Consider the following 25,244-nt stretch of genomic DNA (forward strand, 5'->3'; position numbering starts at 1 on the left):
TTCTAATTTCTAGTTTGTAGTTAACCTTGTAATCACTGTTTCATTCTCAATCAATGTAACTTTGCTATTTTTAGTTTCCGCAGAATTAATCACTATTTCTAGTTGCTAGTTTATTTCTAATACTTGTATGTTTCGTTCTCAATCACTGTGAATGATTTATCTCTTCTCCTTTGCGAAGAATCAATCTGCGGCATCGAATGAGCCTTATGACCGACCGTGGTCACATTGGTCACCGTGGTCATAGTGACTACGTTTATTTGCATTTCTGATGAGCCTGGAGAGCGACTATGATCAAACCTACAAACCTCAATGTGATTTGAAGTTTATTTGCGTTTGTGATTGTGAACTTCATTTGCATATGTGATGTGTTGTCGATATATCTATATGAACTGAATGTGATGCTTATTGTGAACTATATGTGATGGATGTAATGTTTATTTGAGTGTGGTACGTTATATGTGACCGAACCAAATAAAATGGATATATATGGTAGCTTTGCAAGTGTTACACTCGGCAAAAGGGCTATTTGCCGAGTGCCATGCGAAATACACTCGGCGAAGAAGCCACGTGGCAAAAATCTGTGCATTCTGGGCCTAAAATGACCATCTTTGCCAAGTGTCACTGTGACACTCGGCAAAGAGGCCAAAATCTAGGCCTAGAATGGCCAGTCTTTGCCGAGTGTCCGGGATGTGACACTCGGCAAATAAGTCATGTTTGCTGAGTGTCAGGGCCGGGACACTTGGCAAAGAAAGACATGTTTGCTGAGTGTCAGGGCCGGGGCACTCGGCAAACAAGGGCATGTTTGCCGAGTGCCAAGGCCGTTAGGCACTCAGCAAACAAGGGCATGTTTGCCGAGTGCCAAGGCCGTTAGACACTCGGCAAACAAGGGCATGTTTGCCGAGTGCCAAGGCCGTTAGACACTCGACAAACACGTCGTAACTGTGTCCGTGCCGTCACAGTGCATTTTTTTTGCCGAGCGTCAGTTTTAGCACTCGGCAAAGTCTTTTCCGAGTGCCCGATAAAAAACTCTCGGCAAAGAAACTTTTGCCGGTACTGTGTACGCCGTGTGTTGTTTGCCGAGTGTAACACTCGGCAAAGTCCTTTGTCGAGTGTTTTTAGCTCTTCGCCGTGTGCCGTGGACACACGGCAAACCTGGGCATTCCGGTAGTGAAAGCCACTCGTTGATGACAACGAGATCTAGTAGCCACTGAAAGAATATGGGCTGGGGGAATCCTCTAAGGAACACAGGCTTGCTTCTTCACCATCAGAACAAAGTGTTGAAAATATCGGGCCTTGCTGTCGAATAGACCAAAAGAAGATGCCAAAATCATCGCATCTAAAGTCAGCCAACTCCTACACAAGATAAACACATCAACTGCCAATATCTGAAAAGAACCAACAAATCTGACTAACCATGCACTCACTGGCCCTTCGCCGACGCCAGATCGAACCTCCACTACTGGAAACGCGTGCTTTGCCGAGGCCCTGAGGCTTTGCCGAGGGCCAAATCTCGGGCACTCGACAAAGACGCTCTTTGCCGAGGGCCAGCCATAGGAGCCCTCGGCAAAGAACGGCCCTCGGCAAAGAGGCCTCTACCGATGGTACGGCCCTCGGCAAAGACAGGCCCACGGCAAATCAAATCTTTGCCGAGGGCCGCGGCCCTCGGCAAAGATGCCCTCGGCAAATTAGGCCCGTTGGGTCACGGCGGCCATTTCCTGTCAAGCTTTGCCGAGGGCCACCCGTTAGGCCCTCGGTAAAGGTTTTTTTTTCTGTGAAACCAGCTTATTCGGCGAATTTTTTTTAAGTCTTTGCCGAGGGCCCTAGACCAGTCCCTCGGCAAAGATTTTTTTAAAACCAGTTTTTTGGCCAAATTTTTTTTTATAAATATCCTTTGCCGAGGGCCCGAGGCTAGGCCCTCAGCAAAGAAGCCCTATGCCGAGGGCCAGGATAGGCCCTCGGCAAAGATTTTTTTAAAAATCTTTGCCGAGGGCCACGGACCTGGCCCTCGGCAAAGAGTCCTCGGCAATTTTTTTTGGTTTTTTTAGCCTAGTTTTTTTGTGGTGCTACAATACATTGTTTTGAACCCAATTTTAAAATTTAGGCCAATTTTGATTTTGTTTTGTATATTTCCTTAATTTATTTCGATTCTTTGATTTTTTTGAATATGTCAAATTTGAACTGCAGGTGCATGGAATATTGCAATGTAGTGTTTCGAAAAATGTTATTCATGTTAATTGGTGCATGTTGAGTCCCTATCTACGAACTCACATCAAATTTTCACGCATCTTGCTTCGCGTAACATGACGACCGACTTGCCGGAAAAGTGTTTTAAAATTATATATAATCCATACGAAGTCCAAAAATCACGAAACTTGGCGAGATGTCATGTTATCGCATGTGCAGGCTGTGGTAAAAAATTGAGAAGGCTTCGAGCGAGTTACGATGTCAGGATGCCTAAACCCCACCGCCGCGCGCCCGCCGCCGCTCGCCCGCTGCTGCGCGCGCCGGCTGCCCCGAGCCCGGCCGCCCCGCGCGTCCCACCTTCGCGCGTGCACCCCGGCCACCCCGCGCCTCCACCACCGCCGCCGCTAGCCCCGCCGCCGCGCGCCCGTCACTGCGTGCCCGGCCGCCCCAAGCCCGGCAGCCCGGCGCGCCCCACCGCCGCGCGTGCACCCCGGTCGCCCCACGCCTCCACCACCGCCGCCGCGCGCCCGCTGCCTCGCCGCGCGCCCGCTGCCATGCCGCGCGCCCATCGCTGCGTGCCTGGCCACCCCGCGCGCCCCACCGCCCCGCGCTTGGTCGCCCAGCGTGCCCCGCCGCCCCACCACGCCCAGTGGCGGCCGAGGTCGCGCCCTGCCTCCGTTCCCCATCTCCATCAAGAAAGGGGAGGTCGACCGCCCCGGCCGGCCCTCCGGCGGCTCCCCCTCGCCGGCCTTCCCGCCCTGACCATAGCCCCTAGGCCACCCCCATCGTCGACTGCTGTTGGAGGGGAGGAGGTAGAGGGTGAAGTTGGAGGAAGAAGAGAAGGAGAGGAGGAGAAGGAGGAAGGGGAAGAAAAGGAGAAGAAGAGGAGAAGGAGGAAGGGGAAGAGAAGGAGAAGGGGAAAAGGAGAGAAGAAAGGGAAGAGGGGGAGAGGAGTACTCCAATGCCGCTCGACCTCGCCGGAGAAGAAAGTGACCCCCGCACCGCGACGCCCGACTCCACCGCAACCCTAGGTAAAACTCTCATTGTCGGCCTTCGTGCCATATGTGGTTGTGTGGGCCTTCGTGCCGTAAGTTGATATGAGGGCCTTCGTGCCATTGTGGTTGTCAGCCTTCGTGCCGTTGTGAATGTTGGCCATCGTGTCATTTTTTTGCAGGTTTTGGAAACCTCCCCGTGCAGGGGAGGTGCTGCCAAAATTTTGAACAAAAAATAACCTATTGTCTTTTTATGCAGGAGAAGAGTACGTTGGAGGGACCTGGAGGACCCCGATCATCTTCGTCGATGTCGCGGTTCTGCTTGCACTGCGTCGCCTCACCACTGCGTCGATTCACCACTGCCCCGCTAGCCTTAATTCACCGACACCCTAGGTATAAATAACCTCTTTTTGCGCATGTCTGTCGTTGCCCGCGCGTAACCCAGTTAGGCATCTCCCGTCCGAAAGAGATACGGTCGTAGGTATGCGGATCTTTGCGTATCTGCGACCGTATCTGTTTCGGATTGTCCATGTTTTTTGGACAGCCCATGGATGCGTAGATGGGTTAGTTTCCATGGTCCGCTCCGATTTGAGAAGCAGTTTCGGCAACACCTCCCTGTTGTTCTCCAGATACACACTCTCCCTTGCAGGACGTGTATCGGGAGAACAGCGGGGAGGTGCTACCGAAATTCTGTCTTGGAGAGGAGCGATGCATGGAAACTGACCTCATCTACGCATCCGCAGGTGGGATTAGGACCTATCCTCACCTATTAGATAGTAGGAACACCGCGTAGATGCAATTGATGGTCACAATACTCTATGCTGTAAATGTTAAAGGATGGAGGACCGTCAGTGGATGTACACTGGGCTGGAGAAGCGGGAGTGACTACGACTATGAATGGGTGAAGGGGACATATGGTTTCTTGAAACATGCATTTGGCCCAGGAGCAGGAGGACATTCTCTAGTTTGGTGTCCCTACAGCAAATGTGACAACAGGAGAAAAGTAGACGAGAAGACCATGGGTAGACATCTTGTGTTCAATGGTTATACACCTGGCTACCATCAGTGGATCTACCATGGTGAAGCTGATCGTATAAGAGCGGAGGTGGTGAGACCACGCCTCGAGGCTTTTGATGATGATGCTGGGGCAGCAGACATGCTAGATGATGCCCACCAAGCTCACTTCGCTGAACGACGTGAGAAAGAGGAGATGGAGGAATCCGCAAAGGACTTCTACAAAATGTTGGACTCGGCATAGAAACCCCTTCACGAGCTGTACAATGATTTCTCAGCTAGATGCGATTGGACGCAGTAATGGGGTTGAAGGCCGAGTAAAACCTGAGTCGAGAAGGCTTCGATAAGATGTTGGCCGTGTTTGGCACCATGCTACCTGGAGAAGCACACTTTGCCGACGAACTTGTACAAGGCAGAGAAACTCCTTCATATGCTTAAGATGCCGTATGACAAGATACATGTTTGTCCGAAGGGGTGCGTCCTATTTAGGAAAGAACACAAGGATGCAAATTACTGTCCGAAGTGTAAATCCTCCAGGTACCTGGAGGTAGACTCTGGTGATGGTCAGAAGAAGTAGCTTTCGATCCCCGTGAGAGTGCTACGTCACCTTCCTTTCCTACCGAGGATCCAACGGCTATTCATGACTGAGGAATCCACAAAACAGATGACATGGCACAAAGATGGCAAACGGTACAATCCTGGGAAGATGGTACATCCATCTGATGCTGAAGCATGGACGTATTTCAATGACAAACATCGTGACAAAGCAGCTGAGGCTCGTAATGTACGTGTCGCACTGGCAACAGATGGGTTCAATCCTTATGGAATGATGGCTGCCCCATACACATGCTGGCCCATTTTTGTTATCCCCCTCAATCTCCCTCCCGGCATCTCCTTTCAATGGCATAACGTATTCTTGTCGTTGATAATTCCTGGACACCCGGGGAGTAATATGGGTGTGTTCATGGAGCCTGTGATTGATGAATTGATCCACGCTTGGGAGAAGGGGGTATGGACATACGATCAAGCTACAAAGACAAGCTTCAAAATGCACGTTTGGTACCACTACTCCCATGCATGACTTCCTGGCGTATGGGTTATTCGCCACCTGGTGTGTTCACGGGAAGTTCCCATGCCCAGTATGCAAGGAAGCCATGAGGTTCATTTGGTTGAAGAAGGGTGGCAAGTATTCGTTGTTCGACCAGCATCGTCAGTTCCTCCCTCTAAACCATGAATTTAGAGAAGACATCAAGAGCTTTATGAAAGGTGTCAAAGTGACAGACCCTAAACCACACTTGAGGACTGGTGCTGAGGTTCATGTTTAGATAGATGCTCTCGTGCCCAATGAAGAAGGTGGTTTTGTGGGATATGGTGAGGAACATATGTGGACTCATAAATCCGGCTTGACGAGGCTCCCCTATTTCAATGACCTTCTTCTGCCACATAATATTGATGTAATGCACACTGAAAAGAATATCGCCGAGGCACTTTGGGGAACTCTCATGGACACTGACAAGTCTAAGGACAATGTTAAGGCTAGAGTGGACCTAGCGACGTTGTGCGATAGACCGAATCAAGCGATGCAGCCTCCTAGTGGCCAAAACAAGAACTGGAAAAGGCCTAAGGTCAATTTCGTCTTGCAAATCGATCAAAGGAGGGAGGTACTAAAATGGATGCAGATGTTAATGTTTCCAGATGGATATGCAGTGAATCTTAGCAGGGGAGTGAACTTAGGCACTCTGCGAGTCAATGGGATGAAGAGTCATGACTACCACATATGGATTGAGCAGGCTTCTTCCGGCTGATGGTCCGAGGCTATGTCCCTGAGCATGTCTGGCAAGTGCTGGCAGAGTTGAGCTTTTTCTTCCGTCAGCTTTGTGCCAAGGAGATATCTCGGACCGTCACTTAGGACTTGGAAAAAGCGGCACCTATGTTGCTCTGTAAGCTAGGAGAAGATCTTTCCATCCCGGCTTCTTCTTGCCGATGCAACATCTGATTGTGCACCTCCCGTCCGAGGCATGTTTGGGGGGGCCCGTGCAGGCCCGTTGGTGCTATCCAATCGAGAGATGTCTAAAGACTCTTCGCAAAAAATATACAAATAAAGCTAGAATTGAGGCTTCCATTGCAGAGGCATGCCTTCGGGAGGAGGTGGCAAACTTCACAACGCTATACTACAAGCCGAACCTTCCTAGCAATCATAATCCACCCTCTCGTTATAATACTGGCGAAAATGAATCGACCCTGAGCCTTTTCCAAGGCCAACTCGGTAGTGCAAGTGGATCAACCCCAAAGCTATTGGGAAATGAAGAGTGGCGCAGTATCATGCTATATGTGTTGAATAACCTTACCGAGGTGCAGCCGTTCATGAAGTAAGTTCTCAACAAACTTATTTCAATATGCCGTCACTATTCTGCATCCAACCCCATTGATTCTCGTTCGGACAGGGAATTTGTTCGTGAATTCTGGCATCAATCAAGGGATCCTACCTCGCATGAACAAGACACCCTTGTTTCACGGGGTGCGGGAGCGGGGAGGCCTGATTTCATTTCTTGGTTCAAACAAAAGGTAATGTCCAATTTAGCTCGTACGTTCGATCGTCCAAGGTGATCATATGTTTGATTAATATAACGATCTATCATGATTCACCTTGCAGGCCCAGACCGATTCGTCCATGAGCGACGAGTTGAGACAGGTTGCAAGTGGCTGTGATGTTAGGGTGAAGTCATTTACTGGCTATGACATGAACGGATATCGCTTCCACACAACAAGTTACGAGCAGATTCGGCCCAAACAAAAAACCACAAATAGCGGAGTTTGTACGCCCGGCACTGATGGCCTCGACTATCATGGTAGAGTTGAGAAAAATCTATGAACTCTCATTTCATGGAGACAAACCTCTTAAACCTGTCATGTTCAAATGCCACTGGTTTAATCCTCGATCAACGAGATGAACCCCTCATCTTGGGCTAGTGGAGATTCGAGAAGATTCCATCTATCCTGGAAAAGATGTCTACATTGTGGCTCAACAGGACGTGCAGGTGTATTATACTCGATACGCCAACCAAGACAAAGAGGATCTTAAGGGTTGGGCTATTGTGCACCAGGTATCTCCACATGGTAAACTACCTGCCCCAAACGATGATGATTACAACTTCAACGCAAACACATATGATGGACAGTTCTATCAAGAAGATGGGCTACCAGGCACGTTTGAGATAGTCTTAGCCGAAGCAATCGAAATGGAAGTAGACAACGAAACGGTTGATGACGAGGTCGATGGAGATGTGGTGGTAAATGCCAAGGACATAGCAATGCTTGAGCGATTACTTCTAGGCAATGGCGACGATGACAACATAGAACCTTCGGATAGTGTTGCCCATTTGGACAATTTTGACAGTGATGATGAGACCTATGATCCCAATCGTGAAGATTATTCCTAATACATGTAATACTATGGTTTTTTAATTTGTGTTTTGTTTATATATTTTGAATCTATTTCTAATATATGTACTAATTAGTCTTGTTCATTCTTTGTGATTGCAGGTGATTGGACAAAGATGGCGAGCAGACGTCCACGCCGTGACACGCCCTCGGTTTACGGGAGAGACCGCCCTCTCCTTCGAGGTGAGGGGTCGTCGTCCGGGGTAGCGTCCGCAAGAGGTGATGAGAGGAGGACCAGGGGCAGCCGCCGCAGGAGGCAGCGGTCTCCTCCCTCGACACGTGATGAGGTGCTGGAGGAGGAGCACGTGACGGCCATGGCCTCGTCCTTGTCGGAGGACGAGAGGGGTTAGTAGATGGGCGAGGGAGACAAGGCGCTCGAGGGCGAGGGAGGCAAGGCGCTCGAGGGCGAGGGAGGCAAGGCGCTCGAGGGCGAGGGTGAGGGTACCGCTACCCGAACTCTCTACGAGTGAGGTCCCACGAGCCTCCCTCCGGTTCCGCTTCCTCACAACCGCTCAGTGATTCGGCCTATGGCAAAGAGGTAAGTAACTATGGATGTTATCACAACTACTTCATAAGATATGTTGGAAATCTTAAGAGAAACTGATAAATTTTCTTAATCACTTGTGCAGGGCCTGGTTGGTTTTGTCGGGTACTCCAGCACGCACCCCCGCGAGCATCCTTGGTGTTTTGTGCAGGAAATGGTACCCCGGCATTGTGCAACTGTCCGAAGAGCCGGTGGTGCGGGAGCCAGCCTCCAACTGGGACAGGTACGCGCTGGTCACGGATGGCACTTACCGCAACAAGCAGGAGCGAGTATTGGCGGAGTTTTGGGTAAGTCTCTCTCGCACAACATTGCTTAATAAATCGCATTCATTGGTTAAATCTTTTATTGAAATAATGAATGGATACATCGGTTTTGTATGCAGAAATATTTCAAGGCCGAAGAAGGACTTGAGGCCTAGGCGGATCGGGCGGCTGCCGCAGCTTGTAGGAAGTACGTCACCGAGATGCACCACCATGGGCGCGTCCAGTCCCACATAGACTACTACAGGTCGGTACTTAGGCAGTCCCTCCCCAAGCCTCAAGCAAGACGGATTACGCTGACCCGGGACCAGTACCTTGAGGTAGGTGAATAACATTCATAATGATTCATTTTGATATTAAGTAGGTTCAATTTCATCTTCTTATATGTCAAATACTCGATGACTTGTAGGTGATTCCCTGGTGGTGCCGATCGTATCCCGAGTGCTGGGCCATGATCGTGGACAAGTGGTTATCATAGGACTTTGTTGGCACGCACGAGAGGCAGCGGGAATAGTGTCTGATGAGGCAAGGTCCAACTCACCATCAAGGCAGCCGTAGCCTCCCCGGATACAAACAAGCATACGTAAGTGATTTCTTTCATTTATTTTGACGCTCAATTCTGCTTGATTTCTCACCATCTTCCCGTCTTTCTCGTAGGAGGCTGCGCACCCAGGCGAGGAGGTCTTGGAGTTCTCTGCGTGGGCTATGTCCCACATGGGTAGGGTGTCGTCCTCTGTCTCCTTCGACCCGGCTGCCCCGCCCCAGGTGTACTCCGACCCGAACGTGTACACTAAAGTCCAAGAGTACACATCAACGGTAAGGGAGATCTATGGGGAAGATTACATTGTGCACACTAAGCCCATTGATGCAGAGGCGATCATGAGGCTCGGAGGAGGCAAGAAGCACAGGCGGCTGTGGATTGCAGACGGCGCCATCGACTCCACCACTGTTCCCTCCCTCGACGCTATCCGAGCATGGAGCACGAGCTCCAGCCAGCCCATACGTCCACGGCCTTCTCCAGCACTGCAGCAGGTCCAAGCACTCTAGGTAATTCCTGTTTTACTCATCGTACGTAGATATTTACACACCTAAATTAGATTTGCATTACTGATACATTGGAGTGAAATATTGCAGGCCGAGCTGCAAGAAACAAAAAGGCAAAGTCAAGAGCAGAACGTGGAGCTGACCGCACAGCTGCAAGCCCAGAAGGTCGCGTTCGAGGCCGCGCAGAAGCAGATGGCGGAGATGATGGTGATCATGCAAAGTCTTGGGCAAGCATCGGGTGTACCTGTGCAGTTTTTAGCTCCTCCACCTCCTACTCCTGCAGCTACTCCTGTAAGTATGAAAGTTCACTTTTCGCTTGTGCTTTGCATGTATGTCGGCCTTCGTGCCGTTGTGGATGTCGGTGTTCGTGCCGTCGTTTCTTGCAGGTTTTGGAAACCTCCCCGTGCAGGGGAGGTGCTGCCGAAATTTTCAATTGAGTCTAATCTTTTTGTATTCCTACAATACTAGATGCAATCTCTAAGTTCCAAAACTGTTTTCCCGGATTACTCACACATGCAATCTCTGCTCCTTTGTGCAGCTTCCGTCTGCGGGTTCCAATCAACCCGCTAGTGCGTCACCGGGTGATCCTGCTTTTCCTTCACCATCGTCTCATAGGCTAGCTTGATGAGGACTCGTGCTAGGTGATGTGGTTGGACTTTAGCGTGATTTGTGATTTATGGTTGTGACTTGTGCTTGGATTTCATTAACTTGTCGTAATAAACATGTGAATGATGATGAACATGTGACTTGTCGTTGTAATATATTGTGATTTGTGGTTCACAATTATGGTTGTGATATATTGTGAGAAAATGGGTTCTGTGTGATATATATATGTATATATATGAAATGCTTGTGTCGATGGAATGCAAAAAACAAAAAAAAAATTAAATTTCTGCCTCTTTGCCGAGGGCAATGACCAAGGCCCTCGGCAAAGAAGGGTCCTTTGCCGAGGGCCCAAGCAATAGCCCTCGGCAAAGATTTTTTTGGAAAAAAATCCTGAAAATTTCTTCGCCGAGGGCCAAGGAGCAGGCCCTCGGCAAAGGGTTTTAAAAAAAAACTCAAAAAAACCATTTCTTTGCCGAGGGCCGGACCTCGGCAAAGAATTTTTTTTTAAAAAAAACTTTTGCCGAGGGCCCTAGCAATAGCCCTCGGCAAAGATTTTTTTGGGAAAAATCCTGAAAATTTCTTTGCCGAGGGCCAGGGAGGAGGCCCTCGGCAAAGGTTTTTTAAAAAAAATAAAAAAATTTATTTGCCGAAGGTCGGCCCTCGGCAAACAAATTAAAAAAAAAACCATTTCTTTGCCGAGGGTCGGCCCTCGGCAAAGAAACCGCCAACGGCGCCGGCGCCTGACGGCTTCATTTCTTTGCTGAGTGCCCGATAAAGGGCCCTCGGCAAAGACCCCTTCGCCGTCTAAAAATTCCCAGAGGGGTCTTTGCCGAGGGCAGCCCTCGGCAAAGCCTTTGCCGAGGGTTTCTGGGCCTCGGCAAAGCATGCGCCTCCAGTAGTGGTCGTCCCGGTTGGGTTTAGTCCCGGTTTTCCAACCGGGACTGCGAATCTAGAACTAGAGGCGCTCATCAACCTAAAAACTACTAAGTATATTCCCTTTTCTAGAATGGAGTACGAATTATATATTTATTAAAAGTGTCTGTATGCGTATGCATGCACCCTAGCGCTCAACATACATTTCATTGCAGGGGCGAAGATGCGATCGTATAGCTTGGACACATACGTATTATTATAGTAACATCATGCTTGGCCGCCCCCACGTCAGCATATATATGGTCCGCTTTTTCCAGTTAGGCACATACATGATTAGTGTCTTCGTGCAAGAGCTAGTTTCATCTTCAGCAATAAATTAAAAACTGATGAAGATTCCAGTTATGAGTAGTTTAATCACTAGTGTGTGTCGCTCTAGTGCGTGGTCCAGTAACCGATGACGTCAAAGGCTGGGGCGTCGTCATCGCTTGTCAATAAATTAATGAGGACATCACTCCCTCTGTCTCGAAAACCTCAATGTTCTACATCGAATTATTCCTAGTCAAACTATATCTCGTGTTTGACTAAATTTGGAATGACAAGTTTCCAATTCCATTCTAACGGCACTTCACGACTCCACTAGTATCTATCATGTTTTTTTTAGTCGGCGGCACATGGTGGCGAGCCTTGCTCGCAGTTCAAGGCATGTGCTTTAGCCCACAAGGGCAAGACGACCGCCGACGTCGCCCACAATCCGGATGACCCGCCCTCGGCGTACAGAAACGAGTCCATCCACAGTCGCCTCGATGGATACACCTCGATGGCAATGGCAGGCCATGGCCCTAGAGTACGATCCGAGTGCCCATGACCTTGATGGAGAAGTGGTCATGAGGGCCGGAGGAGGCAAGAACCATGGCCGGTTCTAGATTGGCGACGGCACAATCGACACGGCTAATACTCCCACTCTCTCCCAGCTTCGAGCACGGAGCACGAGTTCCAGCCCGGCGATACGCCGACGGCGGGACTCTACACGGTTCCAGATGGAGGCACTCCAGGTTATTTATGTTTTATCCATCGTTCATTGATTTTTACGTACTTTTACATTGCATTTTAACATTGGGATCAAATATTGTAGGCCCAGCTGGAACAAGAAACGAGGCTACGGGAGGAGCTATCGGTGACGACGGAGGCAGAGCGACAGACGATGGATGCTGAGCGAGCCCAACTGCTTGAAATGATGTGGGGTGTTTACGCAGCAGTCAGTCAACCTTCGCCACCGATGCCAGTCCCTCCTCCTCAACCTGCTCCAAATACTGTTTCCGGCACTGTGAGTTACTTCACAACCTTATAATCACCGTTTCTGGTTTATGCAGAATCAATCTTTTCTCCTTTATGCTGTGCGTATGTTTCTAGTTTCTAATTTCTAGTTTGTAGTTAACCTTGCAATCACTGTTTCATTCTCATTCACTGTAACTTTGCTATTTTTAGTTTCTGCAGAATTAATCACTATTTCTAGTTGCTAGTTTATTTCTAATACTTGTATGTTTCGTTCTCAATCACCGTGAATGATTTATCTCTTCTCCTTTGCGAAGAATCAATCTGCGGCATCGAATGAGCCTTATGACCGACCGTGGTCACATTGGTCACCGTGGTCATAGTGACTACGTTTATTTGCATTTCTGATGAGCCTAGAGAGCGACTATGATCAAACCTACAAACCTACATGTGATTTGAAGTTTATTTGCATTTGTGACTGTGAACTTCATTTGCATATGTGATGTGTTGTCGATATATCTATATCAACTGCATGTGATGCTTATTGTGAACTATATGTGATGGATGTAATGTTTATTTGAGTGTGGTACGTTATATGTGACCGAATCAAATAAAATGGATATATATGGTAGCTTTGCCGAGTGTTACACTCGGCAAAAGGGCTATTTGCCGAGTGCCATGCGAAATACACTCGGCAAAGAAGCCATGTGAAAAAAATCTATGCATTCTGGGCCTAAATGACCATCTTTGCCGAGTGTCATTGTGACACTCGGCAAAGAGGCCAAAATCTAGGCCTAGAATGGCCTGTCTTTGACGAGTGTCCGGGATGTGACACTCGGCAAATAAGTCATGTTTGACGAGTGTCAGGGCTGGGACACTTGGCAAAGAAAGGCATGTTTACTGAGTGTCAGGGCTAGGGCACTCGACAAACAAGGGCATGTTTGCCGAGTGCCAAGGCCATTAGGCACTCAGCAAACAAGGGCATGTTTGCCGAGTGCTAAGGCCGTTAGACACTCGGCAAACAAGGGCATGTTTGTCGAGTGCCAAGGCCGTTAGACACTAGACAAACGTGCCGTAACCGTGTCCGCGCCGTCACATTGCATTTTTTTTGCCGAGCGTCAGTTTTAGCACTCGGCAAAGTCTTTTCCGAGTGCCCGATAAAAAACACTCGGCAAAGAAACTTTTGCCGGTACTGTGTACGCCGTGTGCTGTTTGCCGAGTGTAACACTCGACAAAGCCTTTGTCGAGTGTTTTTTGCTCTTCGCCGTGTGCCGTGGACACACGGCAAACCTGGGCATTCCGGTAGTGAAAGCCACTCGCTGATGACAACGAGATCTAGTAGCCACTGAAAGAATATGGGCTGGGGGAATCCTCTAAGGAACACAGGCTTGCTTCTTCACCATCAGAACAAAGTGTTGAAAATATCGGGCCTTGCTGTCGAATAGACCAAAAGAAGATGCCGAAATCATCGCATCTAAAGTCAGCCAACTCCTAGGCAAGATAAACACATCAACTGCCAATATCTGAAAAGAACCAACAAATCTGACTAACCATGCACTCACTGGCCCTTCGACGACGCCAGATCGAACGTCGTCCCGGTTGGGTTCAGTCCCGGTTTTCCAACCGGGACTGCGAATCTAGAACTAGAGGCGCTCATCAACCTAAAAATTACTAAGTATATTCCCTTTTCTAGAATGGAGTACGAATTATATATTTATTAAAAGTGTCTGTATGCGTATGCATGCACCCTAGCGCTCAACATACATTTCATTGCAGGGGCGAAGATGCGATCGTATAGCTTGGACACATACGTATTATTATAGTAACATCATGCTTGGCCGCCCCCACGTCAGCACCTACCCTAGCTTGGACACAAGTGGCAGATGGAACAACATGCATTCGTATAATAAAGCGACCTTGACTCGACTTGTGCTAGCTAAAAGCATATATATGGTCCGCTTTTTCCAGTTAGGCACATACATGATTAGTGTCTTCGTGCAAGAGCTAGTTTCATCTTCAGAAAGAAATTAAAAACTGATGAAGATTCCAGTTATGACTAGTTTAATCACTAGTGTGTGTCGCTCTAGTGCGTGGTCCAGTAACCGATGACGTCAAAGGCTGGGGCGTCGTCATCGCTTGTCAATAAATTAATGAGGACATCACTCCCTCTGTCTCGAAAACCTCAATGTTCTACATCGAATTATTCCTAGTCAAACTATCTCGTGTTTGACTAAATTTGGAATGACAAGTTTCCTATTCCATTCTAACGGCACTTGACGAATCCACTAGTATCAATCATATTGCTTTTTTTTTCCTGGTCGGCGACACATGGTGGCGAGCCTTGCTCGCTAGTTCAAGGCATATGCTTTAGCCCACAAGGGCAAGGTGACGGCCGACGTCGCCTACAATCCTGGATGACCCACCCTCGGCCTACAGAAACGAGTCCGTCCACGGTCGCCTCGAAGGATACACCTAGATGGCAATGGCGGTCCATGGCCCCAGAGTACGATCCGAGCGCCCATGACCTTGATGGAGAAGTGGTCATGAGGGCCGGAGGAGGTAAGAAGCATTGCCGGTTCTGGATTGTCGATGGCACAATCGACACGGCCAATACTCCCACTCTCTCCTAGCTTCGAGCACGGAGCACGAGTTCCAGCCCGGCGATACGCCAACGGTGGGACTCTACACGGTTCTAGATGGAGGCACTCCAGGTTATTTCTGTTTTATTCATCGTTCATTGATTTTTACATACTTTTACATTGCATTTTAACATTGGGATCAAATATTGTAGGCCCAGCTGGAACAAGAAACGAGGCTACGGGAGGAGCTAGCGGTGACGATGGAGGTAGAGCGGCAGACGATGGATGCTGAGCGAGCCCAGCTGTTTGAAATGATGTGGGGTGTTTACGCAGCAGTCGGTCAACCTTCGACACCGATGCCAGTCCCTCCTCCTCAACCTGCTCCAAATATTGTTTCCGGCACTGTGAGTCACTTCACAACCATATAATCATCGTTTCTGGTTTATGCAGAATCAATCTTTGCTCCATTGTGATGTGCGTATGTTTCTAGTTTCTAATTTCTAGTTTGTAGTTAACCTTGTAATCATTGTTTTATTCTCAATAACTGTAACTTTGCTACTTTTAGTTTCCGTAGAATTAATCACTATTTCTAGTTGCTTGTTTATTTCCAATACTTGTATGTTTCATTCTCAATCACTGTGAATGATTTATCTCTTCTCCATTGTGCAGAATCAATCGGCGGCATCGAATGAGCCTTATGGCCGACAGTGGTCACATTGGTAACCGTGGTCATAGTGACTACATTTATTTGCATTTCTAATGAGCCTAGAGAGCGACTATGAATGAACCTACAAACCTACATGTGATTTGAAGTTTATTTGCATTTGTGATTGTGAACTTCATTTGCATATGTGATGTGTTGTCGATATATCTATATGAACTGTCTGTCATGCTTATTGTGAACTATATGTGATGGATGTAATGTTTATTTGAGTGTGGTACGTTATATGTGAGGAACCAAATAAAATGGATATATATGGTAGCTTTGCCGGGTGTTACACTCGGCAAAAGGGCTATTTATCGTGTGCCATGAGAAATACACTCGGCAAACAGGCCACGTGGCAAAAATCTGTGCATTCTGGGCCTAAAATGACCATCTTTGCCGAGTGTCACTGTGACACTCGGCAAAGAGGCCAAAATCTGGGCCTAGAATGACCAGACTTTGCTGAGTGTCCAGGATATGACACTCAGCAAAGAAGTCATGTTTGTCGAGTGTCAGGGCCGGGACACTTGGCAAAGAAAGGCATGTTTGCCGAGTGTCAGGGCCGGGGCACTCGGCAAACAAGGGCATGTTTGCCGAGTGCCAAGGCCGTTAGACACTCGGCAAACGCGCCATGACCGCCTCCCCGCCATCACATTGCATTTTTTTCCGAGCGTCGGTTTTGGCACTCGGCAAAGTCTTTTCCGAGTGCCCGATAAAAAACGCTTGGCAAAGAAACTTTTGTCCGGCACCTGCGTGTGCTGTTTGTCGAGTGTGACACTCGATAAAGCCTTTGCCGAGTGTTTCTTGGGCTTCACTGTGTGCCGTGGACACACGGCAAACTTGGGTATTCCGGTAGTGAAAGCCACTCGCTGATGACAACGAGATCTAGTATCCACTGAAAGAATATGGGTTGGAGAAACCCTCTAAGGAACACAGGCTTGCTTCTTCACCATCAGAACAAAGTGTTGAAAATATCGGGCCTTGCTGTCAAATAGACCAAAAGAAGATGCTGAAATCATCGCATCTAAAGTCAGCCAACTCCTTCCCAAGATAAACACATCAACTGCCAATATCTGAAAAGAACCAACAAATCTGACTAACCATGCACTCACTGGCCCTTCACCGACGTCAGATCGAACGTCGTCCCGGTTGGGTTCAGTCCCGGTTTTGCGAATCTAGAACTAGAGGCGCTCATCAACCTAATAATTACTAAGTATATTCCCTTTTCTAGAATGGAGTACGAATTATATATATTTTTTAAAAGTGTCTGTATGCGTATGCATGCACCCTAGCGCTCAACATACATTTGATTGCAGGGGCGAAGATGCGATCCTATATCTTGGACACATACGTATTATTATAGTAACATCATGCATGGCCGCCCCCACGTCAGCACGTACCGTAGCTTGGATGAGGATGTCTCTATGTGTTTGCGTGTGAAATGATGACTATACTGGAATCAAATGTATAACTAGAGAGGAGCGACCAAAATCCAATCTGTATATATATGCCGACTTTTCTTTGAGCAGAAGTCAGTCAACTAAGCAAACAAGGCATTGGATTTATTAAATATTTGTTGAGCATAAAAATAGCAAATTAAATGCATAAAGCCCAGACATATACAGCACACGGCTTGGGCCCAGGTTGGGATCCTATATATACAACCTCATCGGCCAGACAGACCATAAAGCTAACTAGCTGTCTGCAACCCGCTAGCTGCTTCAAAAAGCAGCCTGAAACTAGTGGTCGCCATGCCACAGATGCTGCGGTTTCTCCTTTCTTCAGCACTGGTGATAGTTTCCCATCTGGCCCTGATCCTGTCCACAGCCGCTGTCTCCAGTATGGCACCATCACCCAATTGCCCTAGCAAGTGCGGCAGCATAGACATTCCCTACCCATTCGGCATCGGTGCGGAGTGCGCTTGGTCAGGTGGTGAGGATAACTTCACCATTACTTGCAACCATAGTTTTAGCCCTCCCAGACCATACACCGGGAACATCGAGATTACTAGCATCTCGGTGGAGATGGGGGAGATGCATGTCTATGCACTCGTTGCGTCTGTCTGCTACAACTCGTACAGCACCATCGATTTCGACCAAGGGATAATTGACTGGTCACTCGTCCCACCGTTTCTGATCTCGCCTACCAAAAACGTCTTCACGGCCATCGGCTGTGACACACTGGCGTTTCTGCAAGGCGGGTCCAATTGGAACTACTTCACCGGCTGCATCAGCTACTGCGCGAGCTTGAATGATGCAGCTCTTGACGGAAGCACTTGCACGGGGCTTGGCTGCTGCCAGACGTCAATCCCGGGCAACCTTAGCACGATACAGGTCGGCTGGAACACCTGGTAACATCACCATGAATAATTCTGCCTGGGATTACAGCCCCTGTAAACATTCCTTCGTGGCCCATAAAGACTGGTACGTACCGTCTGTCCCGAGTAGCTAGGTACTCATCATCCTTTGCTCCATCAGAAAGCTTTATATAATTTTCGACTTGATTCAGGTACAAATTCAGCCGGCAAGACCTGGAAGGTAAGGGAAACGATAGCTTCGGCAATCGAGTTGGAGACAGAGATGCCACGTTGGTTCTTGATTGGGCCATCAGGGGTAACGGGTCCTGCCAGAAGGTGCTGGAGACAAGTGGCGTACAAATGACAGCTCCCGCCTGTGTCAGCGCACACAGCTACTGCGAAGACCTCAACGCCACACGAGGGGGCGGATACCTGTGCAAGTGCTCAAAGGGATACATGGGCAATCCCTACATCCACAACGGGTGCACGAGTAAGTTATTTTATTTTTTCCATATATATTTTATATATAGCTTTTGTTATTCTTTGTGCACAGCAATTTTTGAGTAAATGTGTTCTTTGCGGTGGGGAAAGAATGTTTGCCTGAACAAGTGGGGCAAGAATCTCACAGCTCAAGCTTGGAGTAAAGCCCTGAGATTAAGTACATTTAACAGCTGTTGGCTATCTACGGACCAGCAATGTTAGCTTTGTATTTTCAATTGGACCTTTCCAACATAGCCTCCACATTAATCTCCAATAGACATGATAGGAAAATAAGGGTAAATCCCTTAAATTGCCAGGATATAATAAAAAAACATAAAACATGCATGATAGGAAAATAAGGGTAAATCCCTTCAAGTGTCACGATAATAACAAAAACATAAGACTTTAATAGTCATCAACACCAACAATAACCATTTAATCTCTTATATATTCTCAAAAATTACCACTACCGGAGACCGGCTCTTTGCTGAGTGTCAGGTGGTTTGCCGAGTGTTGTTTTTCGGGCACTCGGTAAAGACGCCTTTGCCGAGTGTTTTTTTTGACACTCGGCAAAGAGGCTCTTTGCCGAGTGTTTTTTTTGACACTCGGCAAAGAAAATTTCAAAGCATATTTTGAAGCAGTAAATTAATTCAAATGAAAAAGTTTTCAACTACAAAGTTGTATAACTCATCAAGATGTACAATGTTTGTTTTGGTCTTTTCTTCATATGACAAAGTGAAAGTAAATTCGTTCACAAATCTAACATATCTCTCTTGTAGTTTATGAAACTACAAGAGAGATATATAAGATTTGTGAACAATGTTAGAACGACCATGTCGAATGAACAGATGACCAAACAACCAAAATAAACTCTGTAGATCTCGAAAAGTTATGAAACTTTGTAGTTGGCAACTTTTTTATTTGAAAACATCTTGTCATGCAAAACTGCGTTTGAATTTCAAAATTTTAAAATTCAAATTTTGTAAACGACCTCGGATGGGAAAACTTCCTCAACTAAAAGTGTAGATCTCGAAAAGTTATGAAACTTTGTAGTTTACAACTTTTTTATTTGAATTCGTTTAGGGCCTGAAACATGCAATTTACACTTGGCAAAAAAGCTTCTTTGCCGAGTGTTTTTTTTTGACACTCGGCAAAGAGCTTCTTTGCCGAGTGTTTTTTTTTACACTCGGCAAAGAAAATTTCAAAGCACATTTTGAAACAGTAAATTAATTCAAATGAAAAAGTTTTCAACTACAAAGTTGTATAACTCATCAAGATGTACAATGTTTGTTTTGGTATTTTCTTCATACGACAGATTGAAAATAAATTTGTTAACAAATCTAACATATCTCTTGTAGTTTATGAAACTATAAGAGAGATATATAAGATTTGTGAATAATGTTAGAACGACCATGTCGGATGAACAGATGACCAAACAACCAAAATAAACTTTGTAGATCTCGAAAAGTTATGAAACTTTGTAATTGGCAACTTTTTTATTTGAAATCATCTTGTCATGCAAAATTGTGTTTGAATTTCAAAAATTTAAAATTCGAACTTTTCAAACGACCTCGGATGAAAAAACAACCAAAATAAACTCTGTAGATATCGAAAAGTTATGAAACATTGTAGTTGGCAACTTTTTGATTTGAAAACATCTTAGTCATGCAAAACTGCTGTTTGAATTTCAAAATTTTAAAATTCGAACTTTTCAAACGACCTCGGATGAAAAAACAACCAAAATAAACTCTGTAGATCTCGAAAAGTTATGAAACATTGTAGTTGACAACTTTTTGATTTGAAAACATCTTGTCATGCAAAACTGTGTTTGAATTTCAAAATTTTAAAATTCAAATTTTGTAAACGACCTCGGATGGAAAAACTTCCTAAACTAAAAGTGTAGATCTCGAAAAGTTATGAAACTTTGTAGTTTACAACTTTTTTATTTGAATTCGTTTAGGGCCTCAAACATGCAATTTACACTCGGTTTAGTATAATATATTGGGAACTAAAACGGAATCTAGACACAAGTAAGAGTGTGGTGTAGTGGTAGAGTAGGTACATGCATAAAAAATGCATAAAAATAACCCTGTAAACTTGTATATAAATTACCCACTTCTCATTATGCAACAAAATTCCAAATAACCCCCCAAATTGCATCAAAATTACCGACCTTGATCTTTTTTAGAGATAATTTAAAACACCCTATAAATTTCTATCTAAATCTAAATTACCCACCAATGTCATTTCGAAAGAAACCTCCAAATTATCCCTAATTTTTTATTCGAATCTAGTGACATATGGTGTCATGAATAATATAAAGTAACCCCTTTATGTTATCCACCTCTAGCATTGCAAGGGACGGGTACCATCAGCCAAAGAACTAGGATGGGGAGGGGCATTACCTTTGAGGAATATTCCTTGTCATTACACAGATAAGAATGGACTGACCTGATCCATGGACATAAGACCAATTTTAGTGGGCATGGATCGATTTCAGCTGAAGTTTTGGTCTTGTTGGCCCAATGGGTAACCTAGGCCATGCCGAAACAAGTTTTTGTCATGGACCTATGAATAGTGTCAACACTTCAAGAAAAATGAGATACAAGATAAAAAAACATCATGATAATACACTAAGATTAATAACAATGCGTCAAATTAAATAAGTTTGCAAGTGAACCATGATTTTCATTTTTATCTATCTTCACATCCAACATATGATATTCCTCGATCTACTTTGGAGCATAGATATGCTTACAAGTTATGACAAACCATGTTCATTTTAAAAAAACGAAAAAAGACCATCATCGCATCACTAATATTCATACTAGCCTGTTTTCTCCATATATATCCGGCCTTGGGGTTATCTTGTTAACTGTGTTAAAAAAACATGCTTTTTTAACTTTTTAATGTATTATTCCATGAACTGACTATGTGAATCACTATTGTATTTTAATATATAGATATCAACGAGTGTACCGACCCTCGATATGCAAATACTACAGCTAATGGTCCTTGCGGCATGTATACCAAATGCAAGGATACAGATGGTGATTTTCTTTGTGAATGCATTCATAACCGCAAAGGAGATGGCAAAAGTGAAAAAGGGTGCTATCATTATAAATTTCCACCATATGCTATGGTGGCCGTAGGTGAGGTTCATTATTAATTATATCAACACACACCTATCTCTTCTTCTCAGTTAGCATTATTTGTGAGGGATTACTTGGTAGAAAAACAGATTTTAATGTAGATATCTTTTACCTTTATTTATATATTATATTGACAAATACTAAAAATCCACATAATATGAGGAGCAGTTTGAAATATAATTCTGCAGATACAAACTTTCTTACACTAAATATAAACATGTTTTGGTAACTATAGTTGGTCAAAGCTTCTAACCTTGACGTGTTAAAATTAAAATATCCTTTACAAAAAGTGGACATAAAGTATATATTCGAATAATGACAGGGTTCTTGCTGACCAAGCATTTCCATTTTATTATTTTGAATGCCAGGCATATATATTAACAACTTCTGGCCCCTTTAATATGGAGTTATATAATCAATCTATATGTAAGTTGAATGGTTGGACTTGCATGTGTTTTGTTATCTGCAGCAACAATCTTTGCCATCGTCCTAGCATGTTTTGCCGTTATTTTGCTTCAGAAAAGAAATCAGAGGAAACTAGTCAACAAAAATGGTGGTAAAATACTGGCGGCCAATGGCATAACCATCTACACCAAAAGGGAGGTTGATAAGATCACAAAGCGCTACAGCAACCGCCTTGGAGGAGGGAATTTTGGTGATGTCTTCCAGGGTAGCATCGATGGTGCCCCGGCCCAGCTTGTTGCAGTTAAATGCTCCGTGGCAGCCAAGGTGGCACGCCGCTGGCAGAAGATGATCCAATACATGGTGCCGCAGCACGAGCAGCAGCACGAGCAGGAAGAGGATGGATTTGTCAATGAGATAATCTTCCAGTTCAAGATCAGGCACACAAATGTTGTCAAACTCATTGGCTGCTGCTTAGAGACGGACATTCCAATATTGGTCTACGAGTTGGTCTCCAACGGAAGCCTACATGACGCGCTTCATGGTACCGTCAAGCGATGTACTCTTTCACTTCTGAAGCGTCTAGACATTGCCATTGGCTCCGCGGAAGCTCTCACCCACATGCACTCTCATGGGGATCATGTCCATGGCGACATGAAGACAGCCAATATCCTCCTCGACAAAGACCTGAAGCCCAAGGTCTCTGACTTCGGTTCATCTAAGCTCCTGTCAATTGACAGGTACGCTAGGGCTGTGGCTGCAGATAGGAGCTACACAGACCCAGTATATATGAAGACAGACCGCTTCACTGTGAAGAGCGATGTCTACAGCTTTGGAATCGTGCTTCTGGAGCTCATCACAAGGAAAACTGCCAAGTATGATGAGAATAAAAGTCTCCCCTTGGATTTCGTCAAGTGTTTCAAGGATGAGGGTAGCGGAAGGTCAATGTATGACAGAGAAATATTTTCCGGTGATGATGCTCAATCTCATCGTAACATGAAGTGCCTGGACATGGTTGGCTCGCTGGGGGTCCGATGCCTCAAGGAAGACGTGGAGGAGAGGCCAACCATGGCAGAGGTGCTGGAGGAGCTTAAGCAAGTGAAGGTAATAGCCAGTGGAGGCTCATCCTGCTCTGAGGCGATTTGAAGGGACGCCAAAGAGAAGAATAAATGGTGGCTAGCAAGACTTAAGCTTTATCCGCTATACGACATCCATCTTTGTAATTGCCAATTTGCAATGTAGTACGGTTATGCACGTATATAGTAAATAATTTTGTTGCCTGCACATTTATTCGAGTGACACTTATTATTAAGCTGCATGTAATTGTGTAGTGTGGTTTCAGAAAACCATATATATATATGCCATGGAAGTGATCTAGTATGTGGGTTCGAGCCTCCTCAAATTATTTGATATACACATTCTTTTTGTAATATATATATATATATATATATATATATATATATATATATATATATATATAAATCTAGAGATATACATATGGGAGTAACTGCTCCCTGGAAGTAGGAAATGATTTCCATATATATATATATATATATATCTATATATATATATATATATATATATATATATCTATCTTACTCTATACCTAGTACTCCCTCCATTCCAAATTGTAAGTATTTTTCTTTTACTTTTCTAGACACATAGTTTTATATATGCACCTAAATATGTCTAGATACATAAAAAAAACTATGTATATAGAAATGCAAGGATGTCTTACAATGGGCTCACGATTTCGTATTTCACCGAAATAAAATGACAACTGAAATCTCAGAAAAGTTAAGGCTGCTAAATCGCAGTCAATGTTCTCTAGAAATCGCCTATATTTTTTAGAGGCGGTTGCATAAAATGATTTGTACAGTCTATTGATAACATGTCTCACCTCGAAAAATGGATATCTAAAACCAGTTGATAATGTTGTCCACCTCTATAAAAATCAAATAAAAACAAAAAAGCACAGTGCATGTACGGCCACAGTGGCCGCACACCCGAGGTCCCTGAGGCAGCCATCCCCGTGCCCCAGCTGCTGCTCGCTGCCTGCGTTTGCCTGCATGCGCCACGCCCGGCCGACCACCGCACCGCCACCGCGCCCATGTCTCGGCAGCTATGACCACGCGCGCTCCATGCCCAATTGCCCATACACGCCATGGACGCTGGCGCCTCGTGCCCTCGAGCTGTTGTGCCTGTGTGCGCTGCCGACATGTGCGGTTCGTGCCATGGACACACTACTACAGAATTGGACATCACTGTCGGCCTTATCACTGCCGGATCTTAAGAAACCGACATTGATAGTCCATCACTGCCGGTTTTTGGCTAAAACCGGCAGTAATAGGATCAACCAACACTGATTTTCTGGTCTTCACTGTCGGTTCAAATCACTGTCGGTTTTAGCCAAGAGCCGACAGTGATATTGGGTCATCACTGCCGGTTTTAGGCAAGAACCGACACTGATACTATCATTATCGGTTTGTGGCTTGAACCGACAGTGATATGCTGCAAGAAAACTTCATAAGTTTCTCATATGATGTCCGATTAAGACGAACTTTATATCAAAGTTGTAGTACTCGACGAGATCTACAACTTTGTAAGTTTAAACTTTTTTAATTTAAGATCATTTGGATGTCCAAATATTTTCATTCGAAATCATGTATCTAATGAAAATTATGTTTGATTTCTCAAATTAAAAATTTAAATTTTTCAAACAACCTCGGATGGAGAAATGCCCAAAACAAAAGTTGTAGATCTCAAAAAGTTATGCAACTTTTTGTTGACAACTTTTTCATTTGAAATCATTTCTAGTTCAAAATACTGTTTGAAATTAAATTTTAAATTATTGAAGAACTCTGATTTCTCTTTTTAATCTCTGGCTAAAACTTGTAACTAGTCTTTCTCTCTCATATTAACTTCAAATTTGATAATTTTTTTTGTAAAAAAATCTAAAATCATGCTCTATCAATTTATTGTATTCTTATAGCTATTATTTTATCCATCTTTTCATGTGCCTGTGTTTTATCTATTTGAATTTTGAATTTCAAAAAATGGCAACTTCAAACGTCATTTTGGAACACTAAATGATTTCAGCGGAAAAAGTCATGAACATAGAAGTTGTAGAACTTATCAAGATCTACAACTTTTATTTTAGTCATTTTTTCATCCGATAAAGTGGTAGTGACATTGTTCACAAAATTTACGTATCTACTATAAGAGGGATATTTTACATTTATGAATAATATTACTACCACTATGTCGGATGAATGAATGATCAAATGACCAAAATAAAAGTTGTAGATCTCGGAAAGTTATGGAATTCTATAGTTGATAACTTTTTGATTTGAAATCATCTTGGGAAGGAAAACTACGTTTGAATTTCTAAAATTTCAAATT

At 45.1% G+C, this 25,244-nt stretch overlaps 1 protein-coding gene across 1 annotated transcript; it reads left to right on the top strand.

Moving 5' to 3' along the window:
- The first annotated feature begins 17,866 nt into the window (after positions 1–17,866).
- Positions 17,867–23,233, top strand: LOC136482950 (wall-associated receptor kinase 2-like). The gene is made up of 4 exons (XM_066480098.1): positions 17,867–17,935; positions 18,021–18,298; positions 21,252–21,440; positions 21,910–23,233. The coding sequence occupies exons 1-4, from the start codon at positions 17,874–17,876 to the stop codon at positions 22,986–22,988; spliced, it is 1,608 nt and encodes a 535-aa protein (XP_066336195.1). The 5' UTR covers positions 17,867–17,873; the 3' UTR covers positions 22,989–23,233.
- Positions 23,234–25,244: the final 2,011 nt, after the last annotated feature.

Source organism: Miscanthus floridulus, chromosome 9 (genome assembly GCF_019320115.1).
Source record: "Miscanthus floridulus cultivar M001 chromosome 9, ASM1932011v1, whole genome shotgun sequence".
NCBI classification, from domain to species: Eukaryota; Viridiplantae; Streptophyta; class Magnoliopsida; order Poales; family Poaceae; genus Miscanthus; species Miscanthus floridulus.

Coding starts and splice junctions, on each gene's coding strand:
- LOC136482950 (XM_066480098.1), top strand. CDS start 17,874: ATGAATAATTCTGCCTGGGATTACAGCCCCTGTAAACATTCCTTCGTG. Junction 17,936..18,020: donor TTCGTGGCCCATAAAGACTG/GTACGTACCGTC, acceptor GACTTGATTCAG/GTACAAATTCAGCCGGCAAG. Junction 21,441..21,909: donor ATATGCTATGGTGGCCGTAG/GTGAGGTTCATT, acceptor TGTTATCTGCAG/CAACAATCTTTGCCATCGTC.